The sequence below is a fragment of the Ptychodera flava genome, chromosome 19 (genome assembly GCF_041260155.1).
Source record: "Ptychodera flava strain L36383 chromosome 19, AS_Pfla_20210202, whole genome shotgun sequence".
Lineage (NCBI taxonomy): Eukaryota > Metazoa > Hemichordata > Enteropneusta > Ptychoderidae > Ptychodera > Ptychodera flava.
Genome location: NC_091946.1, coordinates 33243951 through 33267974, shown reverse-complemented (window position 1 = coordinate 33267974; position 24024 = coordinate 33243951). Strand labels below are relative to the sequence as shown.

At 37.1% G+C, this 24024-nt stretch overlaps 1 protein-coding gene across 1 annotated transcript; it reads left to right on the top strand.

Moving 5' to 3' along the window:
* Positions 1 to 85: 85 nt before the first annotated feature.
* Positions 86 to 23567, top strand: LOC139119327 (uncharacterized). The gene is made up of 16 exons (XM_070683089.1): positions 86 to 166; positions 471 to 599; positions 1839 to 1940; positions 2281 to 2391; positions 2629 to 2730; positions 8341 to 8446; positions 9408 to 9526; positions 10798 to 10990; positions 11596 to 11724; positions 16032 to 16233; positions 16332 to 16444; positions 16895 to 17026; positions 18692 to 18934; positions 21924 to 22070; positions 22456 to 22590; positions 22778 to 23567. Exons 1-16 carry the CDS (start codon positions 110 to 112, stop codon positions 23179 to 23181), a joined length of 2424 nt encoding a protein of 807 aa, XP_070539190.1. The 5' UTR covers positions 86 to 109; the 3' UTR covers positions 23182 to 23567.
* Positions 23568 to 24024: the final 457 nt, after the last annotated feature.

Below are 24024 nucleotides of genomic sequence, written 5' to 3'. Positions count from 1 at the left end.
CACTTGACTTACTTCCTCTTCATGTATCACATTTTTTTCAACACCAACATAATATATTTGTTTATTACGCCTCTGCTCAGTGATCACGTGCGTCTCGCGAGGAGAATGGATGGGTTTAGAAGATGACGCAATTTTGCCATGCGAATTCCAAGTTCACGTTCATGAGGTGAGAAATGAAAGCATGGGACGTCAATAGTATACACGTTTGCACATTAACACTTGATAGACCGACTCAAGGGACAATCAATCGCAAAAAAAATAGAATTATTTTAAGAATGTCTTAATATATGAAGTGGCACAATGTTGAAATCATGAGTGCAAATCACCTGTGTATAGAGTAAGGATACCTGTTTCAGCTACAAGCTTCCCGTATTTTCCTACGAAATCAGCTGTTATTTCAATGAACGCTACGGTTGTGAGTGTATGGACGAATGCATACATATGGCAGTATATCTTCAATATGATTCCAGGACACGCCAATCGGGAAAGTCATTTTCACTTTACGAAACGGCAACACAACCATCACCAATGGGTCCATGCCAATACCTGGTCATCATCATCTACTGGCCGATGACGAGTCTGTAAATACTACAAGCTGGGTAAGATTCATGGCTTATCTGATCACTTCTGTTCTGCTTTATTAAAGGTCGAGTGGATAGATGTTATGAATACTCCTGATTCTTCACACGCACGCACTTCACTTCGCCACCTAGTATGCAAAGCTATTGATTTTCGGACACGTGTTGTGGGGTTAAGAAAGTTTCATGAATGTTGATCATCGTGATCGATACACCAAAGGTGAAATGTCCCTTCGGGGACTGATATCCGGACATTTAACAATGCATTTTAGTTTACCCCTTGAGAGGCTCATTTGAAGCTCTTGATTAAATAAAATTTTCATCGTCTTAGTTTTCTGAAAATTGAAAAATTTTACTTCCTCTGAGAGATTTGAATTTCAAGTGTCGGTAAACATCCAGTGATTCATTTCTCCAGAACAAATTTTACATGGTGGCCCTAGATTTTTATTCTTAATTTCGAAAGGAATTGTTTAACGTTTCCTCGATGCTCGAGGAAAGTTTAGGTAAAATTCCTAATCTGGGTGGATAAGTGCAAACTGCTTGAGTTTCTCACGCTTTATAAATGTGAGCTGTTGCCAAGTAATCCAAGTGACGATTTTTTGTCACTGTGTCGCTGAGACCATGACCTGACAAACGAGCTTCATGTATATGTAATTTGTTGTACATAACACAAAAATAGCTTAGACCGGTTGACTGCATCGTTTTCTCATTAGATCTCCTGCTTGTGTACACGGCGTTTGTTAAATAGCCCACTTTACAAGATGAAATTTTAATTTTACCTGAACACGCCTTGTAACGCAGACATCTGATCTGAGATATAATTTTTTTTAAAACAATTTGTGATGAACCCTGAAAAAATTCTTTAAATTAATAATATACATAGACAAACTGTTAGCCTGCTACATCAAGGTGGAGCGCAGCTCAAGGACAGATATTAGGACTCTCAAATTTTTACAATCCTATCCATTACTTGTTGAGGCTCATTTAAGCTATTGGGGTAAGAAAAACTTTCACCGTCTTATTGAAAATTGAAAATTCATTTCCCCAATATTTCAAATATCGATAATTTTTAGGTAATTTGTTCCACTAGTACCAAAATTTGCACGGTGACCCCTGGTCTTTTTTTTTTATTTTAGTAAAACTATGGTTGAAAAGTTTAATTAAGGAAAGTTTGAGCAAACATTTAAGTCTTTCCCTTTCGAGGAGCGTTCTCACTTAATATTAAAATTCTTTATTCTATGATTGACTATATTTACGCAGGACGACAAATCTAGCAACGCTTCCTACTCTTTGACCGAAACGATTGGAACGATTTCTTCACAATCTGGCTATGAGGGCGTAAGAATAATTGACGGCAACAAGGTTAGATGTCAAAGGATACTCTTATTTCACTTACCATAAACTATACAAGTGGCTATTGTTTTCTAATGCTAATAGTTCATTTTTCGTGTGTAAAGAAATTCCTTGTCACTATACTTACGAATGTATTACTTGATTGGCAAGAAACAACACGCATTGTGTATTTCAAAATAACTAGTCTAAGAATTATTCTCTTGCAACTGTCAGAAAAACGTAAAAGGTAAATAGTCTCGACTGACCTTATTCCGCTGATATCTGGAAGACACCCACACTCGACTACAGTGTTTATACTCAAAATATGGAAGTGATTCTAATACTGTTTTTGTTGCTTTGTTTTCTTCAGAATGATCGATTCAAAATGAACGCAGTGAACGGTAATATTTTAGTTAATGGTTATTTAGATTACGATATAGATTCTGAGTACACATTAGTGATTGCCTTGCCAAATGGTCAGGTACGATAATTTACTTATTTTTATCTCTTTTAAAAATTCGACGACAATTTTACAAATTTCAAAGCACATGTAACTCTCACAATCACATTTAAAATATTTAGCGCATGAAACATTTTCATAGATTTTATGTAAAATTCCTAAGTCTACTCAACTCTCAATGTATATAAATTCGTGATTCAAACTTTGTTTCATTCTGTAATGTTGACAACTTTACAATTGTCTTGTTTTTACAAGTAGAAAACATTGCAGTCAACATGTTCCATTAAAATAGTGGTTGATGACGTCATTGACTGGCCGCCATACTACAACGAAACATGCGAAATGCCAACAAGAGGATCGGTACGTCTTTTAGTTTCGTAACTCTTTACTTTCCATACGCAGAGACGAGTAAATTATCTGATGGCAACTATGCATGAACATGACTCTACTTTGCAACTGTGGTGTCGTCGATGTTTGCACAGTAAAAATTAGACGTACACACTCATTCTAAATCTCTCTCTAACTTGAAGGGAAAATCTGATTTTTCCAAGGCTTTTATTTTATTAAGTCATTATCCTATAGGCTAAAAGTCCATTTGCAGGATGAGATACCTATTACCCACTGCTCGATGGAGCAACTAGGTGCGAAATACCTTGCTCAAGGATAAAGCACCATCTTTGCATCCTATAAGATCACCATCCATCGATGGCGAGACCTCAACCCTGGCTGAACAACGTGTTTGTTTCCCTCAATGCATTTGTTCATATGTTTGATAACTGATATTAATTTAATCTACTAGAATAAGGTGATGCTAAGACATGTGTAACAAATATGATATTCAAATTTAAACAAAAGATATCAATGTATTATACATATGAGTCTCCCGTACAAACTACAAAAAATCTATTTAAAAGAAACTGGTTAAATATTTTAATTCATTAATTTGACTTAAACTCATTTTCTGCTTATTTAGTACCCCTATAACAGTCAACTGTTGCTGTCATTGCTCATCACCACGTTTTGAAAGACAGCATTATAGGTCTAACATGCAAAACCTGTTTATGATCGTCAGTCATTGGGACAGCTGTTCCATTTGATAACCTCAGAGGCTGGTTTATGAAAAATGTGTACTCTATCCCGTTCAGATATAAAGTGATTTATTGATATGATTTACATTGGGTGAAAGGATACGAAAGATTCGTTTCTACCCCGTTCACATCTAGAGTGATTTATCGATATGATTTACATTGAAAAGATAGAGGCCTCTCTTGGTGCTCTTGAATTTTCAAGGGCACCCATGTGGTTTTTCTTGCTCTGTCCCCTTTCTCTTCCGGTAGTCTCCTCTGCCGTTAGTAGTTATATCCCTAACTTACTCTTTTAGCTCAGTTGTTTACACGTGTGAGCTCATGTCGCAGCTATGTCTGTATGTATGTATGTATGTATGTATATATGGATGTATGCCTATCTGTGTCTCTTTGTTGATGTGATATCTCAAAACGGCTCATCGGATCACAATCACATCTAGTACATAACTTGAGTTTGCAAATGGCAAGAATTGATTAATTTTCGGAGGATGTGTCTTGCATATTTTATGCCTACTAGTATTTGCATGATAAATGATTGTAGAAAAAGATATAAACTGAATATGCTCACGTGTTTTACACCAGTCTCATTAATAGTAGTACGCTCTACAGAACAATGAGATATATGTATCACTATATGTAGCAGGTTTTTTAAACTTCACACAGTACTCTCAGAGTTTAATCACTAATTACAAAACTTTATTTAATATGCAAATGAGCTGTTAATTAACTTGACACTGCTCAACGTTTATGGAACAATTAGATATCAATCAGATCAACATTTGTAGCAGGTTTTATTTAATTTAATGCTGTAGTTTTAGAGTAATGTCACTAATTACAAAGTTCATTAAATATGCAAATAAACCTTAAATTAACTTGACACTGTTCAATGATTCATAGCACAATTAAATATTTATCAAATCAATATCTGTAGCACGTTTCACAAAATTTTGGTGCCAAAATTTCAGAGTTATATACCTAATTGCAAAGTTTATTAAATATGCAAATGAACCCTTAATTAACTTTACACTACTAAATGCTTTACAACACAGTTAGATATCTGTCGTATCAGTATGTGCAGCGGTTTTCATCACATTTGATGCAGTTATTTCGGAGTTATATGACTAATTATAAGACTTCATGAAATATGCAAATGAGCTAATTATTAACTTGACACTGCTCAATGCTTCTCAGTACAATTGGATATTTATCAAATCAACATCTGTAGCAAGTTTCATCAAATTTAACGCTGTAATTTTGGAGTAATATCACTAATTACAAAGTTCATTAAATATGCAAATGAACCCTTAATTAAATTCACACAACTAAATGCTCTACACCACAATTAGATATCTGTCGGATCAGTATCTGCAGCAGATTTCATCACATTTGGTGCAGTTATTTTGGAGTTATATCACTAATTACTAAACTTCATAAAATATGCAAATGACCTATTTGTTAACTTGACACTGCCAAATGCTTCTCAGTACAATGAGATATTTATCAAAACAATATCTGTACCCAATTTCACTGACTTGGGTGCCGTAATTTCAGAGTTATATACCTAATTACAAAGTTCATTAAATATGCAAATGCACCCTTAATTAATTTCACACTACTAAATGCTTTACACTACAGTTAGATATCAGTCGGATCAGTATCTGCAGCAGATTTCATCACATTTGGTGAAGTCATATCGGAGTTATATGACTAATTACAAACCTTCATAAAATATGCAAATGAGCTATAGATTAGCTTGACACTGCCCAATGCTTCTAAGTATAATTAGATATATATCAGATCAATATTTGTTTCAAATATCATCAAGTTTGGTGCAGGAATTTCAGAGTTATGACGCTAATAACAAAAGTTCATTAAATATGCAAATGAGAAGATAATTGACATGACACTCACAGTATCATCATAATGTTCTTAGATTGTCATCTGTGAAAAGTTCCATGAAATTTTGTGCAGTATTTCTTGATATATGTCTACACTGTCATTACCGTCTCCATAGGGAAACCATTGTACGAAAAAAACGATATTGCATAACTTCATTAATATGCAAGCCACACTAACCAAAATCTAATCAGTTCTTGCAAGTAGCATATGGTACCTTTGTACCAAATTTGACTTGAATCCGTTCAGGCGTTTTTGAGTTATCGTGTAAACAGACAGACAGACAGACAGACACACACACACACACACACACACACACACACACACACACGGACAGACAGACAGACATCGCTATGACATTAGCCCACGTGTTTACACACGTGAGCTAAAAACGGATATACATTGACAACAGCTGGACACAATTGGATGAGATTTGCTAGAAATGTTAACCACACACGAATGTTTCAGCGGTAAATGATACTTATGAATGACATGTAAGTCCATTGCTAATTTGCATATTGAATGAATTCTAATGACCTTTGGAATTAATCTGCAGTAATATATACTCAACAGCATAAGCATTTTCAGTTCATATCTGGCTGTCATGGGGGTTCGAAACCACATCAATGCCCGCGAAGGGCATCAACGGACGCCCTCAACCGCTCAAATCGTTCAAATTCTCATTTAAAGGATACCACCTCACAACTAATCAAAAGTAGAATGTAACAGCGTCTCAAAGTGTTGGTCAAATCAAAACTGATCATTTTGTATCCTCGAGATATCTAGTACGTAATATTATAATTTTGATGGGAATCGGTTAGCGGATATGACAGACAACAGAAAAGCATGGATGGGATGTTCCGTTGTATTTGAAACATCGTATGCGACGAAAATTTTAATCACGTCTCGAATATGTTAAATCGACAAAGGTTTTTGTGAACGTATTCGAAGCCAACACGAAATAATAAGGTTTCGGGTGATATGTCAAATCGGTTAAATAAAATCCTCATATCTGGACTTCATTGAACATAAAATCGAGTGAGAGGTATGTATATTATATCAAACCAGAGGGCTTATTTAAATTTCAAGCAGACAAAGTGATATGATATGGTTAATGAGAATTTACACGCCCATTGCGACATTAGGGACTGGTCAGTTTCTTCGGCCTGGGGGTGGATTATTTTTTGCCAACGTCAAAAAGGTAGAATATAAATTGAATAATTCAGTGTATATATATATATATATATATATATATATATATATATATATATATATATATATATATATATATATATATATATATATATATATATAAGCTTATATATATATATATATATATATAAGCTTATATATAAGCTTATATATATATATATATATATATATATATATATATATATAATATATATATATATATATAATTTTTGGGGTATAAATTTAAACATTCAGTCATTCTGTGTTTTAATTGTTGTCGTGTCAGTTGTAGGATAGGAACTTAAAAGTCTCAAAGTTTGAATACAGTATTTTGAATGAGTTGTGTGAATGTACTTCACTCTTTTTATGCATTAGGCAGATATCCAGAACTATTGTAAGAAAAATGGATCGTGAAATATTGGTGCATGTTGCTTTCTGATACTAAATTCTCATAGAGAAAACAGAAAAGTATCAGGATCTTATCATACTTTTCATATGAACTGCAGATTTCATAATGATTAGTACACTTTGCAAAAAAAGAATTTCAATTTACAGACATCAAGATATATCTGACATATATCTCATATATATTAATTTACTGCGCTCGAAGGGCGCACGAAAAATATTAAACATCCAGATATCTCTGATATATATACATATCTGATATATAAAAGTCATGCAGCTGAAGGGCATGCTGAAAAATATTGTTTGATATTTTAGAGAAATGCATACAAAGGGCGCGCCGAACAATTTTAAACATACAGGTGTAATGCATTTTTCGCAAGTATGAGCCATGTCGAAATTAAAAAACAAACTGACCCCCCTATTTCGCATTTCAAAAACATGGTGACCCCCTATCACCAAGGTCAATAAGTGATACATATCTTATGGACACTTTCAGCCCTGATATTGGAAAATCTGACCGTGCACAGTACAAAATCATTATTTGTCGCGAAAATAGTGACGTCACAAGCATTTTGCTGTTACAATGCCGTTTCTTGTTTAAATCCCTGAACCATGGAGAACTTCCTAATATTTAGCTTATAAATATACCCTATATGAGTATAATCTGCATTGTTATAGTTCAAATTTTGTATTCAGGTCCGGACTAGAATACATTTATCAACAATACCAATGGTCATTTCACGTATACAGGCTGCGTTGGCAAGCAGGACACCGGGCATTGATCATGATGATCGGATTATAGTAAAATTCTGTGGTTGATACATTGAAACAGAGTAGTGAAAAATTAGTCAAAAGATACAGCTAATGTCCCTTTCGTGAAAGGCTTGTCACTGCATAAATTTAAAACGGAAATCATGCATCGTGTTCGCTTAAGGGAGTAAAACCCTATTTTGGGACAGCAAACTGCTTGTGACGTCACTATTATCGCGACAGATAAAGGGAGGAAAACCCCATTTTAGAAAACCGCTTGTTACGTGACTATTATGCAAATAATGACTGTGTACTGTGCACTGTCGGATTTCCCAATATCAGGGCTTTCAGGAAATATATACTTTTTTGGGATTTCGATAATTGAGAAAAAAACTAAAAATCTGAACTATAAGGTATGTATCTACCCTATATGATACATTTAGCACGGACGTCTTAACCGTCGTGAGTAACATGGATTTTACCTGGCAACAAATCGTGATCTTGCCCTCGCTACCTTGTATTGATGTCACATAACTACTGAAAGCCAGCCTGTTTTGTGAAAATGGATGATGTTAGCCAACTATAGTGTTCCATTGTCTGAAACTTAATTACAAATCAAGATAAAGTTGCTTTTTCTCGGCAGAATTTACCATTCGCAGTTTTTGGCGGGATAGTGGAAGGAGCGTTGGTACACATCATTGGAACGCCACGCCGTGACCTTTTTGAGGGAGATATGAATAATGGAAAATGTAAGTACGCGTCATCAACTCTTTGGATGTAACCTGAAATGATTTGTAGATTCAAGTATCACAACAGTAAAAATCCCTTCTTTTGAAGTTTGGAAAAGATCGGGTTTAAATGTATTCGGAACATGTGCTGGTACCGGTGTCTTGTTTTTTAACAGATAATATGAAGTTTATTGTTTGATGTATCATTTAAAGAAATTGTGCCTTTTCTCCGTACTCCTGCGAGAATGTCGATAGCCCGTTGTTAGTCAGGCTGCACAAGGAGCGGGTCTCCCTTTGTCTGTGCTTTATGAACGTTCCTCACACTTGGTATTTTAATATATACGAATTACGTTGGCTCCAGTACAGAGCAGAGCAGAGTGGAAGAAAACTTTTACAAAGAATATTTTGACGTAAACTTTGCTTTCGGGTAAATATTTTCTTTGTAACGAAATTTTGTCTATTATTTATTAATTTAGGCGACATCGCGTGATTACATGTCAAAAATATTCGAAACTCTATCAAAATGAGTACGTACACTGCACTGAACTCCTGTCTGAAGTCAACACTTTCATATTCTGAACATTCGTTTTGAGGGAGGGAGTACTGATCTAAACGAACTAATTTATTTACATGGGTTTATACGTCAACCGATCTTGGACGGACGACTAGCAAACTCAACGTAAACGGGCCTTTCGTTGATACTACGGTCAAGGGTCCACTATGCAGTAAAACATTGATTTGGGCACCTTGCATATATAGACTGAGGCGTGTTCTCCTAATGACTCTCATATCCGGATATATTTGAATATGTCTTTCTCTGGATCTGTAAAATCATAGCACAGTGTCTTCTTCGACCGCATTGGATATGATAACAAAACAAATTTACGTTTATGTAAGCCTTGTGGCATGTGTACGAAGCGGCTCAGTACAGATAGTTCATAGTTCCCTCCATCTTCAATATGAGACTTCATATTTTACACAGGTATGACGACAATATCTTGGTTATTTAAAACGGCAACAGACCACCATGACTATATAGATGCTAACATTCATATTAAGTGCTCCTACAGTGGTATACACTTTACATTATATCCTCACAAGGTAACTTTGACATCCCTATATGTTGAATAAGTTATTGTTGTTGTTGGTGTTGGTGGTGGTGGTGGTGGTGCTTTTGGGTTGTTGTTGTTGTGATTGATAATGATGATAATGATGATGATGATGACGATGATGATGATGATGATGATGATGATGACGATGATGATGATGATGATGATGATGATGAAGGTAGAATGCGCCTCGAATTCAAATATACAGACTATCAAATTTTTACAATTTTTTCTGGTTTTTTACCTTTTTTAGGGGTTTGGCATAAGTAAAGGTTTGACCGTCTCAGTTGTGTGAAAATGTATTTTTCCCCATAGAGTTAATACATGATATCTGCCATTTTGAATATCAAATACTGGAACTATTTGGTTATTTGTCTGGTACCAAACTTTGCGAGGTAGCCTCTTTGTTCTTGATTTGTAAAGGGAATGGTTGGAAGTTTTGTTGGGGAAATACGAGAATCTTTCAATTACGAGGCGCGTACAACCTGAAATTTAACTTTAAAATTATCCCATACATGCTTGCAATGATAATGCCCAAATGACGGAACCTATAGCAAGCCTTGGCTTACTAAGTTGTATTTAGACTGTGTCAAAATTTGTTTGAAGAGCCATTTTGAATACAAATGATATACTTTGTATCCAAATTTTTTTGTTCAACCATACGTTTTGTATGTTTTACAGGTTAAAAACTCTTCGTTTAGATTTTAGGCATTCCTTGGATTTCAGGCCCAATTAGTCTATTTAATATTTAGTTCATTTTTCACATCAAGTGAAGAACACAGCATGCTATTGACTTGTCTATTAATGACCATAAATGTGTTTATCGTCGTCGACGACGTTTTATTCATTAAGTATCTGGTATATTCACTCGCACAAATCTGTATTATTTACCACATGGCGGTTAACCTCTATGAAACTTTTGAGAATATCGTAAACTTCCCCGCCGTATGCAGAGCTTTAGAAGGATAAATCCAATTGGTAGATTGTCATTGTTTACACGGTTCTGAAAGTAAGGTTATCGAGAAGCTGATCGGCTGTTTGGAAATTATTCAATGAAAACTATAAGTTTCGGCAAGCAAATTGGCTAAAAAGCTTCTAAGACGCAGCATATTGCCATGTTTATACCGAGAGATCTAAAATTATTAATTATACAATCAATGATTTGGTATCAAAAATAAGTTTAGGTATCATCTGGTGGACTAAGAACCAGAATGTGAAAAGTCACATGCTGATTTGACGTGATCACTGTCTTCCTGTACCCAGGAGGACTTTCCCCCTGACGCGATTATCAACAAAAACTGGTTTGATGACAACAATACTGGAAAGACACGTTATTCACTTTTACATTTGACGTTTGAAAACATCAACACGACACTATCACCGCAGCAAGTAAACTGCAGCGTGGACATCGAAGACAAACTTACTTTCTCAGACATGTTTTGGATAGATTACATAGGTAAGAACTTCTATGGTTAGCTCTGTATTTTTGTGTAGTCAGAGATTCTGTACATAGGTAAGTTTGCTTTTCAAACCAACACCGCTTTAATCAGATCATGGGTAGGACGGGACACAGTCATCTAAATCGTTACCTTTAAAGTAGTACGCGCCTTGAAGTTGAAAGACTTCAAACTTTTGTTCAAACTTTCAGCGATTCCGTTTTGAAATCAAGATGATAAATCAAGGGTCACCGTGCAAACTTTGGAACCAGAGATTAACTACTAGATATTTACCGACTCTTGAAACTCAAAATGGCTGCAATTTTTGCATTGACTCAAAGGGGAAAATCAAATTTTCGATTTTCGTAAACTAGACCGGTGAAAAGCTACTCCATGAGCTTCAAAGTGAGACCCACACGTGGTACAGGTAGACTATAAATATCATCACGAAGGTTTTGGTGCCCGGCTATCTGTATCCGAGGCGCATTCTACATTTATTCGTCATTGATAAGCCACAGTGGGTTCAAGTAAATTTTGCTATTCTAAACAAAACATTGCAATAAAGTAAAACGAAAATATCAACCTGCAATCTTGGTTTAGATGTGACTATTTTCACATTTGGTAGGTTGTCCAACAGGAAAATACGGGTTTAAATGCCATAAACCATGCATCTGTAAGAATGAAGCTAAATGCAGCGTTTTTAATGGTGCCTGCAAATGTACATCTGGATGGCAAGGACCTGCATGTGATATTCGTAAGTTGGTTTACCTAAATTTCTTATAAAAGTGTAAAATCGCGTGACTGACCCAAATACAGCGAAGTACAATGTCTACCTTACCGGTGAGTCGCAAACGATTTTTGCGTCTGCAATAAAGCACCACAAACTTTAAGGTGATAAACTACTATTGTAAAGTTCAGTGTCTGGTCAGTACATAATGACCTTTCATGTTAAGATGTAAGACCATACCTCTGTTATCACGTTCTTGAAACGTTCACAAATGACTTTGTTAACGATGCCATCTCGTAAACGTAAGATTACAGTGTCGGGGTATTTTTCTATCATGTTTCTAGTCAAGCATCTTCTACCTAAAACATATATAATTATTTAGACAACGGCAATAACATTTTGCGCATGCAGCTTGATGAAAAATGATGTCGCATTATGGCATTCTATACTAATTAAGTCAAGACTAGGAAAATAGTTATTTTTCCTGACATGTAGTTTCAACTCTTTTAAGGGACAGCATCAAATTGACCACTTCACGCGTTAACACCAGGCTTCACCAGACGTTTTGTGTTATTGCTTTTTCCGAGTCATTTCCACTAATGAACTCAGCGGTTTACAACTTTTCGACTTCGTTCACTAACAGTGCTAACTCTGATGAATTTGACTGACGTTCGGAAACAATAGCATAGAGAATTCAAGGTAATGCACCAGTGTTCATTCCACTTTTGTTAGTAATCTCATGGAGGTAGCATGGTAATCTCTAGCGATGTTGAGCTCAATCCTGGCCCTCCGCAACCACGCCCGACTAAACTAACAGACTATACATGGGACAACGGGAACTTAGGTCCATTGCAAATGTAAGCGAACCGTCTGGTCACTCGGATGATGTCAATTTGTCCTACATTATTCGTGAAATACGTCAATTAAAAACGGACCTGAAAAGTCAAATTGATCCATCTATCAAGGACGTGTACGTGAAAGTTGGTGAGCTACAAGATGAAGTCACAAGCCTACGCAATGAAATTCACCAAATTCAAGAAGAAACTACGAGGCTAGCGGAAGAAAACATCATGTGAAAGACGGCATGGGAACATTATTACGTGAACTTGATAATGTTAAAGGTCAGATGAAACGTGATAATCTTTTACTCTATGGCATAGACCATGCCAGAACAGAGCCTGGGAAGAGTCTGAAAACAAAGTTAAATCACTTATATCTGAAAAACTTAACCTGGATGGAAACAACGTCGAGTTTGATAGAATTCATCAGCTAAAAATGCAAAGTCATACTGTATACCATGTTTTTTTGTGAATTTTTTGAGATTTTGTAACAGGGTAGTTATCTGCGGCGTTTTAAGTTTGCGTTTACTGGTCTCACAGATTGCGGTAACACTAACAGGAAACGAACAACGTGAATTGGATGCCATTGTTCAGGCCCAGGTGTTATTATAGCGATCACGAACATGAAGAAATAGACTTGTCATGGATACCTGGCGATCACCGATCAGCCTTGTCATCGTCATAAAAATAATAGCTTTTCAAAAATGAACTGTTAACGTTTCCCTTTTATTTACATCTATTGAAAATTTGGTATCCTTATCATGGGCACTTTGAGGGGAGGACCCACATAGTTTCTGTAAAACATGGTCGTTTCACACTTTCAGAACTATTTTGTTCTAAATGTAAATCTTTTGTTCTCGATGTAAATTTCGGGAGATCAAACAAAAAATTTGCACTTAAGCCGATTTTTTGACAGGAATATTTCACTTTCCACTGTATTCCCGAGGTGATAACATTGCTCCGTCTACAAGTTAAAAACATTCACTCGGTTACTCACTTCAAACGTGTACTTGATGTGGCGCTACGTTACTGTCAGCCAGAAATCAGCTACGAGGCAAAGTTTTCCTGATCCAAAGCCTGGTCTCCCAGATCTTGAACTCTCATGTAATTATGAAGAGACCCAGAGAGCTAACGAAGAAGTCGAGAACGTGTTAGCTGAATACGAATGGGTTGAAACGAAAGCGGGGTCAGTATTCACATCATAACGCCGAGCTCCGAGCTGAGGTAGGGAAGTTTGCTGCCGAAAATGGCAACATGAAAGCAGTGCGTCACTTTGCAGTAAAACTTGGTCGAAAAATCAACGAGAGTACGGTGCGATCGTTCAAAGTTTTCCTATCTCAAAGAAAAAAGTCGTCGAGATCGGAGCCCGTTACCTGTCTGCCTCATTGTAAGCATGGAGGCCCATTCTACTCGGTGACCTCGATGAGCGTGTCAAGGCCTACGTCACCGGCGTGCGTGATTCCGGCGGTATCGTGATCATTTTCATTTCAGGGACTGTGGTACAGTGGAGCGGTGAGCATGTTATATCTGCGACGTCAAAACTTCGCGATTTTTTTGCAATCGAGAATATCTTAAAAATAAATCATTCGCTTAAATAAAACGGCACAAAGGATCCACAACCAATTGTCGCGAAACTCTCGCGTTACAAGCAAAAAGAACAGCTGCTACAGCGTGAAAGAGATGACTTGAAGAACACTCCATACAAAGTCGGCGAAGACTTTTCACCAACCGTTTGCGAAAAACGACGGAAATTCCGCCCGTATAAGAAGAAAGCTCGTAAGGAAGGAATATGTGCATTCATCAACTATGACAAGCTCAAAATTGATGGTACGGCATACATTTTTGATGACGCATTAAACGATATCTGCGCCGCGATTGCTCAGTAACAGATAGGGTCAAGGCCGAAGCCAAAGTTGTACTCTTGACAGTGACTTTCCCTCAAATTATGGGGCAGAACATAGTATTTATTTGTTGAAACATAAATGGACTTGTGTCTTAACTTTCCGATGTGGATTTTCCTTCTAATGTAAATCAAGTTGATGTTATTTGTTTAACTGAAACGTGGGCTTGTATGTACTACTGTTGATTTTGATCTGACGAATTATTATGTAGTAACTGGAAAGGAAAAAGCGTATGCAATTTGGGAGATACTCAGGTGGTATCTCTGCTGTAAAGCATTCCATTTGTGAAAGAAAAACAACTGGCAAGTAGAACAGACGATCTCTTGTGGGCGAAAACATGTTTTAAAGGTGACTGTATAATTAATTCACTATTAATTTGTGTTGCATATTTGTCTCCCGAAGGATCTTCATATTATTCAAGCAAAGAAACGTTCAGAAACGCACTGCGAATAGTTTTTTTTTTCATTTTCAGTGGGTATCCCAGGTACTTCAGTTAAACGTATACTTTCATATATTAAGCGTAACCGTAGCCTTTACCAGACGTTTTGTGTTATTGCTTTTTGCTGTATATTGTTTTGCTAAACATGACAAACAGTGCATTATTTACGATGTTAAGAAACGCACTGCAAATAGTTTTTTTTTCATTTTCATAGGGTACCCAGCTGCTTCAGTTAAATGTATACGTTCGTACGAGTGTAACCATCTAATGCGGCAGTCAATGTCAACCCTACCTCGGGGCATAGTGGGAATTTGGACGTTAGTCTTATTTAATTTGTCAAATGCCCCATCGCCTGGGAAAGATAATCTGGAAAATCTCCACCTATACAAGTAAATCACCACCTTAAAGAAGTAAATCCTCCACATTTCCCTCACCCCAATGAGAGGGGCATTCATAAATTCTGAGCTTGTCCATGATAGTGACTTGGGGGATCAATCATGAGGCAATTGCCCGCCACCTCAGGCACAGTTTCATAGCAATCACGGTCTAATCCCCCACATTTGTCCCGTATCGCCCGAGGTGGGGACCCTTGGGGATTACATTGACTGCTGCATAAGTCACTGACATTATATTGCCTTGAGCGAACGTACGCAGCATCAATTAATTTTCTGGCATGCTAGTACCCGTATTGTTACTACCTTGCTTATAAAATAGATAAAGCTCTTAACCATTTCAAAACGATTCGAATAATATCCATTTCTTGGGAAGAACACGGGTTAAATTTCCGTCATAGGTCGGCGGTCGAAATCATAGTGCAATCTTTATTCCCTAGAAAATGAAAGTCTATCTGTAGTTTTAGATGTATGCAACGCGGTACACATCTTACAGTGGGCATCCGTTGATTTTTAGTCAAAATAGGACCATATCTCTATGACATGACGAAGATGAAAAAACCAATCAGTACATTGTAAATTGACCAATTATTTGAATTTCTCTTGAAAACATTACTCTTTTGCACTATACCATGGTTTATGACGTACAGCTTGAATTTTGACATCTTTTAGCATCAATTATTGCCCTGTCCTTCTTTCCAGTTGTTTATCTTTTTAAAGTAATTTTATAAATTCTTCCCTCATATCCTTTGAACCTTTGCAGCCAAAGCTTCGGTAATGGTGACCCCTCAAAAGAGTGAAACTCAGTATGGACATTTCAAGGTCTTGACATGTAGCATCGAAAACATGGACTTGCCGACCATAAATGCCGAATGGGAGAAGAGCACAACGTGGTACCATAATGAGAAATATATTCCATTTATAAACCAGACACAAGCAATTCACATTATTCCAGAATTCCCAGGGTATGTGCATTTTCATCTGTAAGCTTTAGGGTTTATAAACTTGTAATTAAGGCCAAAACATTACCTTCACGAATACTCGTATGGGTTTAATTTTCCAGGACATCAAGCTTGCAAATCAAATGGGTGACAGAAATGACAGAGGGCACCTACGAATGCCATGTAATGGACAATTACAACAAAACGTATATAGCTACAGCTACAGTCATCGCAAGTATGTTTTCATGTGTATTTGCTGGTAGATCATTGATGGATTCCTCTTTCTTGGTGGGAAATTTAAACTTGCTGTATTTAACCAATACATACATATACATACATTTACATGCACATGTTAATCAATGTAGATATACATCCATGTAGATATCTGGATGTATTTAAGTCAGATCCCTTTATCACACTTCGGCGTCAAGCCAACATGATACTACGACATAGTGTGGAAACAGTGAAGTGACGCCGGCTTTGACAAGGACACCGATAACAACCAACTCGCCAGTGTCAGTTATGCCTGTTCACCCCCTCTGTGGAATGTAACTTACTTAAATTGGACAAAATGACAGTTTTGTTGACTCTTTGTATGTTTAAGTCTTCATATGCTGCCATATTGATATTCTAAACAAACTGCGAATCGCTCACATTGCATATGAATGTACTTACATTTTACCAGAATGCCCTGTAAACCAGTTCGGACAATACTGCAACAAGTCATGTAACTGTCTACCCAGTTCCACTACGTCTTGTGATCGGTATGATGGTTGTAAATGTAAGCAGGGATGGAATGGAACACATTGCCAACATGGTATGTAAATCATAAACGTTCCTGTGAAATAAAGCCAATCGTTTTCTTCATTGTATTTTCTGTATAGCTACCCCTGTTCCTTGCACGAGAGCAAATTGAACTTCAAAGAGGTGTTTTAGAGGTCAATCGCTTTAACGTCAACTCTGCCATTATTACATAATGCTACACTTGTTACCTTTCACCAAGTCACCAAAAAGTCAAGACCCCGTACCTAAAACATAAAATGATAGTTATATCTCCTTACCACCCTGAGAGGGTCTGACTACGAATGATGTTCACATGTAGGCATGATGGTAGGAGACGCCATGGGTCAGTGGCTAGAGCAGTGGACGCACGATCACAGAATAGTGAGTTCCCGGCACGGCTATGGTGTTGTGCCCTTGAGCAATGCACTTTCTTCCTCATTGCTTCACCCCAAGCAGGAGTGATGGGTACCTGGTAAAACAGTGGCTGTAAAGTGTGCGTTTAGCTCTGCAGCGCTGATTGGCTGCCCTACCGGCGTTCTGCTGAGTGGGTAGTTTGTAAAAGTGTAGTTTATGGTACGTTTCGACGTTCACGTCCGTAGCCTTATCACCAGGGTGTGAAACAGAATTATCTGGCCTGCAAAGAAAACTGCCCGTTCAAGTCGAAATATAAACACAAATCCTACATTGAGTTACCTCGTTAAATGCGGAAGGATCTCTGCTGTCCAAAAAACACACTCATGTCACGATAAAATGAAAACTTTAGAAGAAATCTGCCGCGTTTTGACAACATCGGCATTTCTGGTGGCCACCATTGTAATAACGCAACTCATTATCATAATTGTAGTGTCCGCACATCGAAAACGGTGAATCTCAGTCTGATACCGTTGATGGCGTTGCTCACGGACCAATCAGCGGTGCGGACGGCGTCCCATTATGATAATGAGTTGCGTTATTACAACCGTGGACGCCAGAAATGCCTAGTTTGTCAAAACACGGCAGATTTCTCCTAAGGTTTTCATTTTATTGTGACATGAGAGTGTTTTTTGGATAGTAGAGAGCCTTCCGCGTCGAACGAGGTAAGTGACTGTAGGATTCGTGTTTATTTTTCGACTACAACGGACAGTGTTCTTTGCTGGCCGGATAATTCTGTTTCACACCTCGGTGATAAGGCTACGGAAGGGAACGCCAGAACATAGCATAAACTACAATTTTACAAACTACCCACTCAACAGAACACTTGTGGGCTGCCCATGTGAGCTGTTGTTTGTTCCCGAGGGAGTTGAGTCGTATCAAATTAGGTCAAGGGGTAATAATAATTGATAACCGCTTTTAGCACAATTAATAGCGGAAGTGTGCGCAATATGAGAACCCAATATTATTATTATTATTATTATTATTATTATTATTATTATTAATGTTGTTGTTGTTGTTGTTGTTGTTGTTGTTGTTGTTGTCGTCGTTGTTGTTGTCGTTGTTGTTATATAGTTATTCTCTGAAGGCAGACGGTGAGCCGTAATATATGGTGGAGAATCTAGGTAGTTACTGAAGGTCTTCCAAGATAATACATCTATTTTTTATACATGGATGTTACATAATTACAGGTGTTTTTAAAATTGGCTTTTCTTTATTCTTTTATGTATGTTTTTTCTTTCGACAAAAATAACATATTCTGAACGCGGCAATTTCTTTCACTCTACAGATTTGATACCGCCAGTTATACTTCGATGCCCACAAGACATAACACAATATACAGGAAGTGGAAAGGCGTACACTAACGTAACGTGGTTGATACCAACTGTGGAGGACAATTCTGATGACGTCATACTGTTCAGTAACCATAACCCTAGCGATCTATTCCAGGAAGGGACGACGTTGGTGCAATACACGGCCATCGACTCTTCAAACAATACCCATCATTGTCAGTTTAAAATCCATGTTATGAGTAAGTTTATCTCACTGTTCCATGTTTTGCATGTTTCTATGGATTGTGTTATCAGAGAAGAATGCAAAAGTGTAAGTGGCATGCTGACTCCGAAAATAATAATTACACTGAAAAAATACTGCCATCGAGAAAAACTTCCCTTCGTGTTTATGTACATTTTCCAGTATTCATCATTCATTTAATGTCATTAGAAAATAATTGTCTCCTAATTGTCCAGCGGCAGTACACTTCCGATCTTGTTGTCGAGAAGTGAATATCGCCATGCGGTGGAATCAAGAGTCTTCGATGACGTAACACGGATGGGGTATATGGGGAGATTGCACATTTATCACATGTATGGAAATCTTTTTCATTCGGAACAAAAAACGACTTTCAAATCTAATTGAATTCTGTACAAGTGTAGGAAATACAACGGATTGCAATGGGTTTACGATGGGAACATCACACTTTTGGTTAGAATCTCATGAATAAACGTAGTCAACATTCTCCGTGGAAATAAAAAAAACTAGACATTTGGGGTCAAAGGCATCGCAGAGTTATAGCCTGTTGAAACTTCTGAAACACTGACCAAATATGAATAAGTTGGGGAGTCCTTAGTGTATTAACTATCATAGAGTTCCCCTAACTTTTAATAAATTTTTGAAAAGGGAAAGTCGTTATTTGCCGTTTTTCAGCAAAGTTTGACAAGGCAGTGCTTGCATTCAGAATGAGTGACTGCTATTGTCAATGCATTTTTAGATTCTTTGAGTGTCAAAGAGGTGTCAAGATTGAGATTAACCAAAAAGACTGCTCTGTGACCTCAAAAGAGGGGTGCAAATAAGGCTTGTTTTCAACATTTTTGACAGAATAACAGTTTTCCTACATACTTTTATGCCAATTGAATCTAACCTATGAAATAGAATATGGACATGGAATTTTTACAGCCTATTAACAAGGTTATTATTATTATTAAGCATTTTTATAGCGCCATATATCCACTAATGAAGTGCTCAAAGGCGCTTTGACATAAGTAAAAAACTCACAATTTTTTTTTTAAACTCCGATAAAAAAGAAACACGTAGAGCAAAATAAAACGTGGACAAAACAATAAAAAGCGTCAAACAATGGCTAGATTAAAATCCATAGACGTGTTTAAAAAGATGAGTCTTAAGCAATCGTTTAAAATTATCCAGGGAAGTGCACTGTTTGATGGAAATCGGCAGGTCATTCCATAATTTCGGTGCAGCGTAGCTAAATGCACGGTTACCAAATGACTTGGTTGAAACTCTCGGTAACTTCAACATGCAACTATTCTCAGAGCGGAGACAACGAACCGGTCGGTATTTGGAAAGAAGATCACACATGTAAGGTGGTGCACTATTGTGAATTATGCGAAATGTATGCAACAAAATCTTGAATTCAATGCGCTTGTTGACCGGCAACCAGTGGAGCTCGCGAAGGACAGGAGTGATATGATTGAACTTCCTGGTTTTGGTGATGAGGCGGGCAGCGGTATTCTGAACAAGTTGTAGCTTATTCATACTGTTTTGAGAGATTCCATAGAGGAGACTATTACAATGATCTAGTCTCGATGTAACAAAAGCGTGGACTAGGTGTTTAGTTATGTCCATTGTCAGATACTTGCGAATGTAACTGATGTTCCTGATATGAAAAATGCAGATTTGCACACAGCATTGACATGGCCATCCATACTCATTGAGTTATCAAATTTAGCCCCTAGATTTCTTGCAGAAGCAGTTGGTATGATGGTACAGTTGTCTATTTCTAATGACTTTGATTCATGGTCCAGTTTTGAGAGATTCTGACGAGAACCGAAGAGCAGTACTTCCGTCTTATCGGAGTTCAGTTTCAATAAATTTGTGGTCATCCAGTGCAGACAAGATGACTATGGAAATCACATTTTGAAAATTTTAAGAATGTTTTAATAATTTTTTGATATGTAAACCAATGAACAATCATAAAAACAATTCTATTTACAAATCCTGCCGTACACATCTTACAATTAATAGTGTCAACATATTTATAACTAATTTGGTTATATTTAGTACTATCCAATTATTATTAAATTCAAATATGTAACAATAATATGAAAAAATAAATTTAAATATTTACTGGTGTCATATTTCAAAATCATGGCTGCAAATATACAACTTTTATATTTTTTGGAGAAAGTATTAAGTAAGGGAGTTATCCTGAAAATTTGAACTAAATATCTTGATTCTAACACTTGAAACTTGACATTAACTCTTAGAAAAGAATTGGTGCAAAAACAGCCTTTCCAGCCACCTTAAATTGCATAGTGAGATAATAGTCACCGGGAACGAGGTAACGATCTTGTAAATCCACGAAAGAAAGAATACGATATCTTTAACTTCTAAATTACCCAGGACTGTCCCGGAACGATACAAACATTTATGTCACTATAGTTCAGCTAACCTTAGACTCAGCCAATCTGTCGGACGTCAACGAATGCAAGGTGCTCGAAACTAAAGCAACAGATAGTACTTCTAGATACATGAAGTAAAACATGTATTTTTCTTGCTTGCTTCCAGCTCTCAGTGTCATTCTTTGAAGAAATATGATACTTTACGATGTAATCATTTTATCACGGGATAATAATATAAAACCACAGTTCCTCCAAGTTTAAGGGGACTGTGTAAAAACCAAGGCACAGAGCGAAGAATACTTAACGCGTAACTCAGTAACGGAAAGGCTTTCATTTATCTGATTTCTCTCAAACCATGAATCACAGAAGGGAACACTTTGTAGTAACGATATTCAGCTCACTGGTTCAAAACTGCCGGTGTGCTATCACTCCCATTCCACAACAGGTATGCCACTTAAATTGCATTCTTATAAAGACAAACCAAACATTAAATGGTTCGGTAGCAGTCAATTTGGTGCCCCACACGACTTTATCTGTTAGCATACCTAATACAAAAGCTTTTTCCAAAGTATCCTTTCACAACAATAGTTCTATCGTTTACAGCCAAGTCGATGCTAGGGCTTACGTTAGGGATATCTTCAACTTGCCTACTGGTCCTTGCCCTCCCATTCTGTGCATATCTTGGTTATAGGTATCGGCATAGACTGGACAAGTTCTTTCATCAAGACGCGGATGAATATGACTGGGACGGTGAGCAAAACATAGCATACACCTTTCATGCTCGAACGGTCTCAGTCCGACGAGCGCAAGACTAACAACAGACAAATATCCCCCGTTTTTTCTTTCATACCGACTTTTCCCACTACTGTTGAAGCGAATACAAGCGTAGCGCTTTACACCAGATTTCGTATATAAAAGGCATAATTTGATTTCTGATAGGCTCGTTATTTCTTCGTCCCTGTCACGAAATTATAAAATATTGATGTTGGTTCAAAGTACCATCTGGCAACCTGCCGCGCTTTTTGTTGAGTTTTGCAGCTCTGTAATTTGTCAAGTGTCCTTTGACATGTATTTTTCGTACACATACACTTTTTTTACCCTTTTCAGCACATAAGTCTTGCCTTCTTCTTTATAGAAACTAAGGACTTCGATGCAATGGTATTATATAGCAGCAAAGATGAAGATTTTGCCGATTATATAGCAAACCATCTCGAGAAAGACAAAACCCGAAAATTGTTGCTACACGAGCGAGACTTTCCTATAGGAGAGGGTAATATGACTCTGAATCTTCTAATGTATTCAGAACAACATAGCAGCATATTAACTTTTATTCTAGTGTTCTTTTCATCAAGTTTCATTTTAAAACATTTTTTATTAAAACCAATAACAATGTATTAGTTGCACACTCATGAATTGTGCGACCCTTTTTAACTCTTGATTTTTTTTCCATTTTCAAGGTATTTTAAAAAACATAAACGACGCCTTCGAGAACAGTCGTACATCGATTTTGATCCTATCAGAAGCCTTTCTTGAAAGTGGTTACTGTATGCATGAAGCCGAAATTGCATTGGATAGCTGGATCACTAAGCGACAGAAACTAATCCCAATTTTCAAAGAAAACATCAAACAGAAAAAGATTCCAGCAGTTATTGACAACATTATGAGTTCCATAACCTACTTCGAATGGCATCGAGTTCAAACTGAACAGGATGAAGATAAATTCTGGAATAAACTTGAACTTGCACTAACAAAACCTCAGAGGAAATCTTCGTTGCTGTCTACTGTGAGAAAAGCAACTGCTCGGCTTTTCGGCCGACACCGTGGTGTACAATATACGAGGTTAAACAACCGAGTCGTGTGACAAGCGCAATGCTGTCTTAAAAAGTGCATTTCATTAATTATCGAAGGGAGCTGTAGTTCAACTGACTGTCTCAAAATACCATAAATGTCGGATACGAACTCAGGTACCGACGCACCTTTCAAACAACTGGGTGTCAAATGCTAAGCCGAACCTCTACAAAATTTTAAAAAGCGCTTTATGCCGGATTATAATTCCGGCAGATAGAGACGCCCTCAACAACTTGAAAGAGACCCTATATAATCGGATCTACAATCTGGTGTGTTTCTTTTCCGGAAAGCGTATTACAATCTAGTTTCTAATCCCATGCAGTGACACATGTTACGTTTTCTGGGATTGTGATTTGCTATGAATCTTAAGTTTCTGAAATAAAGGTTATCTTCAAAATACTGTGCGGTCTTTAAAAATGTTCTGCAACTGTAACTGCGTATTGTATGCGGTTGTATTAGTCCAAGAGTAGCGTAACGGCAGGATATTTACAACACTAAAGAAAACTAGAAGTCATGGAAGCTTTACCGAACTGAAACCAAAGAAAAACTTTATAAATAATCGATTAAGTGGTTTTCTCGCCTGAGCTTTTACCTCATGCCTTTCTAGTTCCAAATTAAAAGTCGACGATGTATTGACAGTAGTTTTCAAATTTTAGAGACGATTGACCTGTTTTTCGTGGTATAAGTCGTTAATCGCACGAGTAGGTGTGCTGTTACAGTTGTAAACACCACACTTATCTTTACAAGTTCCTGACCATAAGTGTGGTGTGAACAACTGTAACCAGCACGCTTACTCGTGCGATTAACTATACTAATTGAGTATGCGCACGCATTTCAATGTCGTTGCAACGTAATC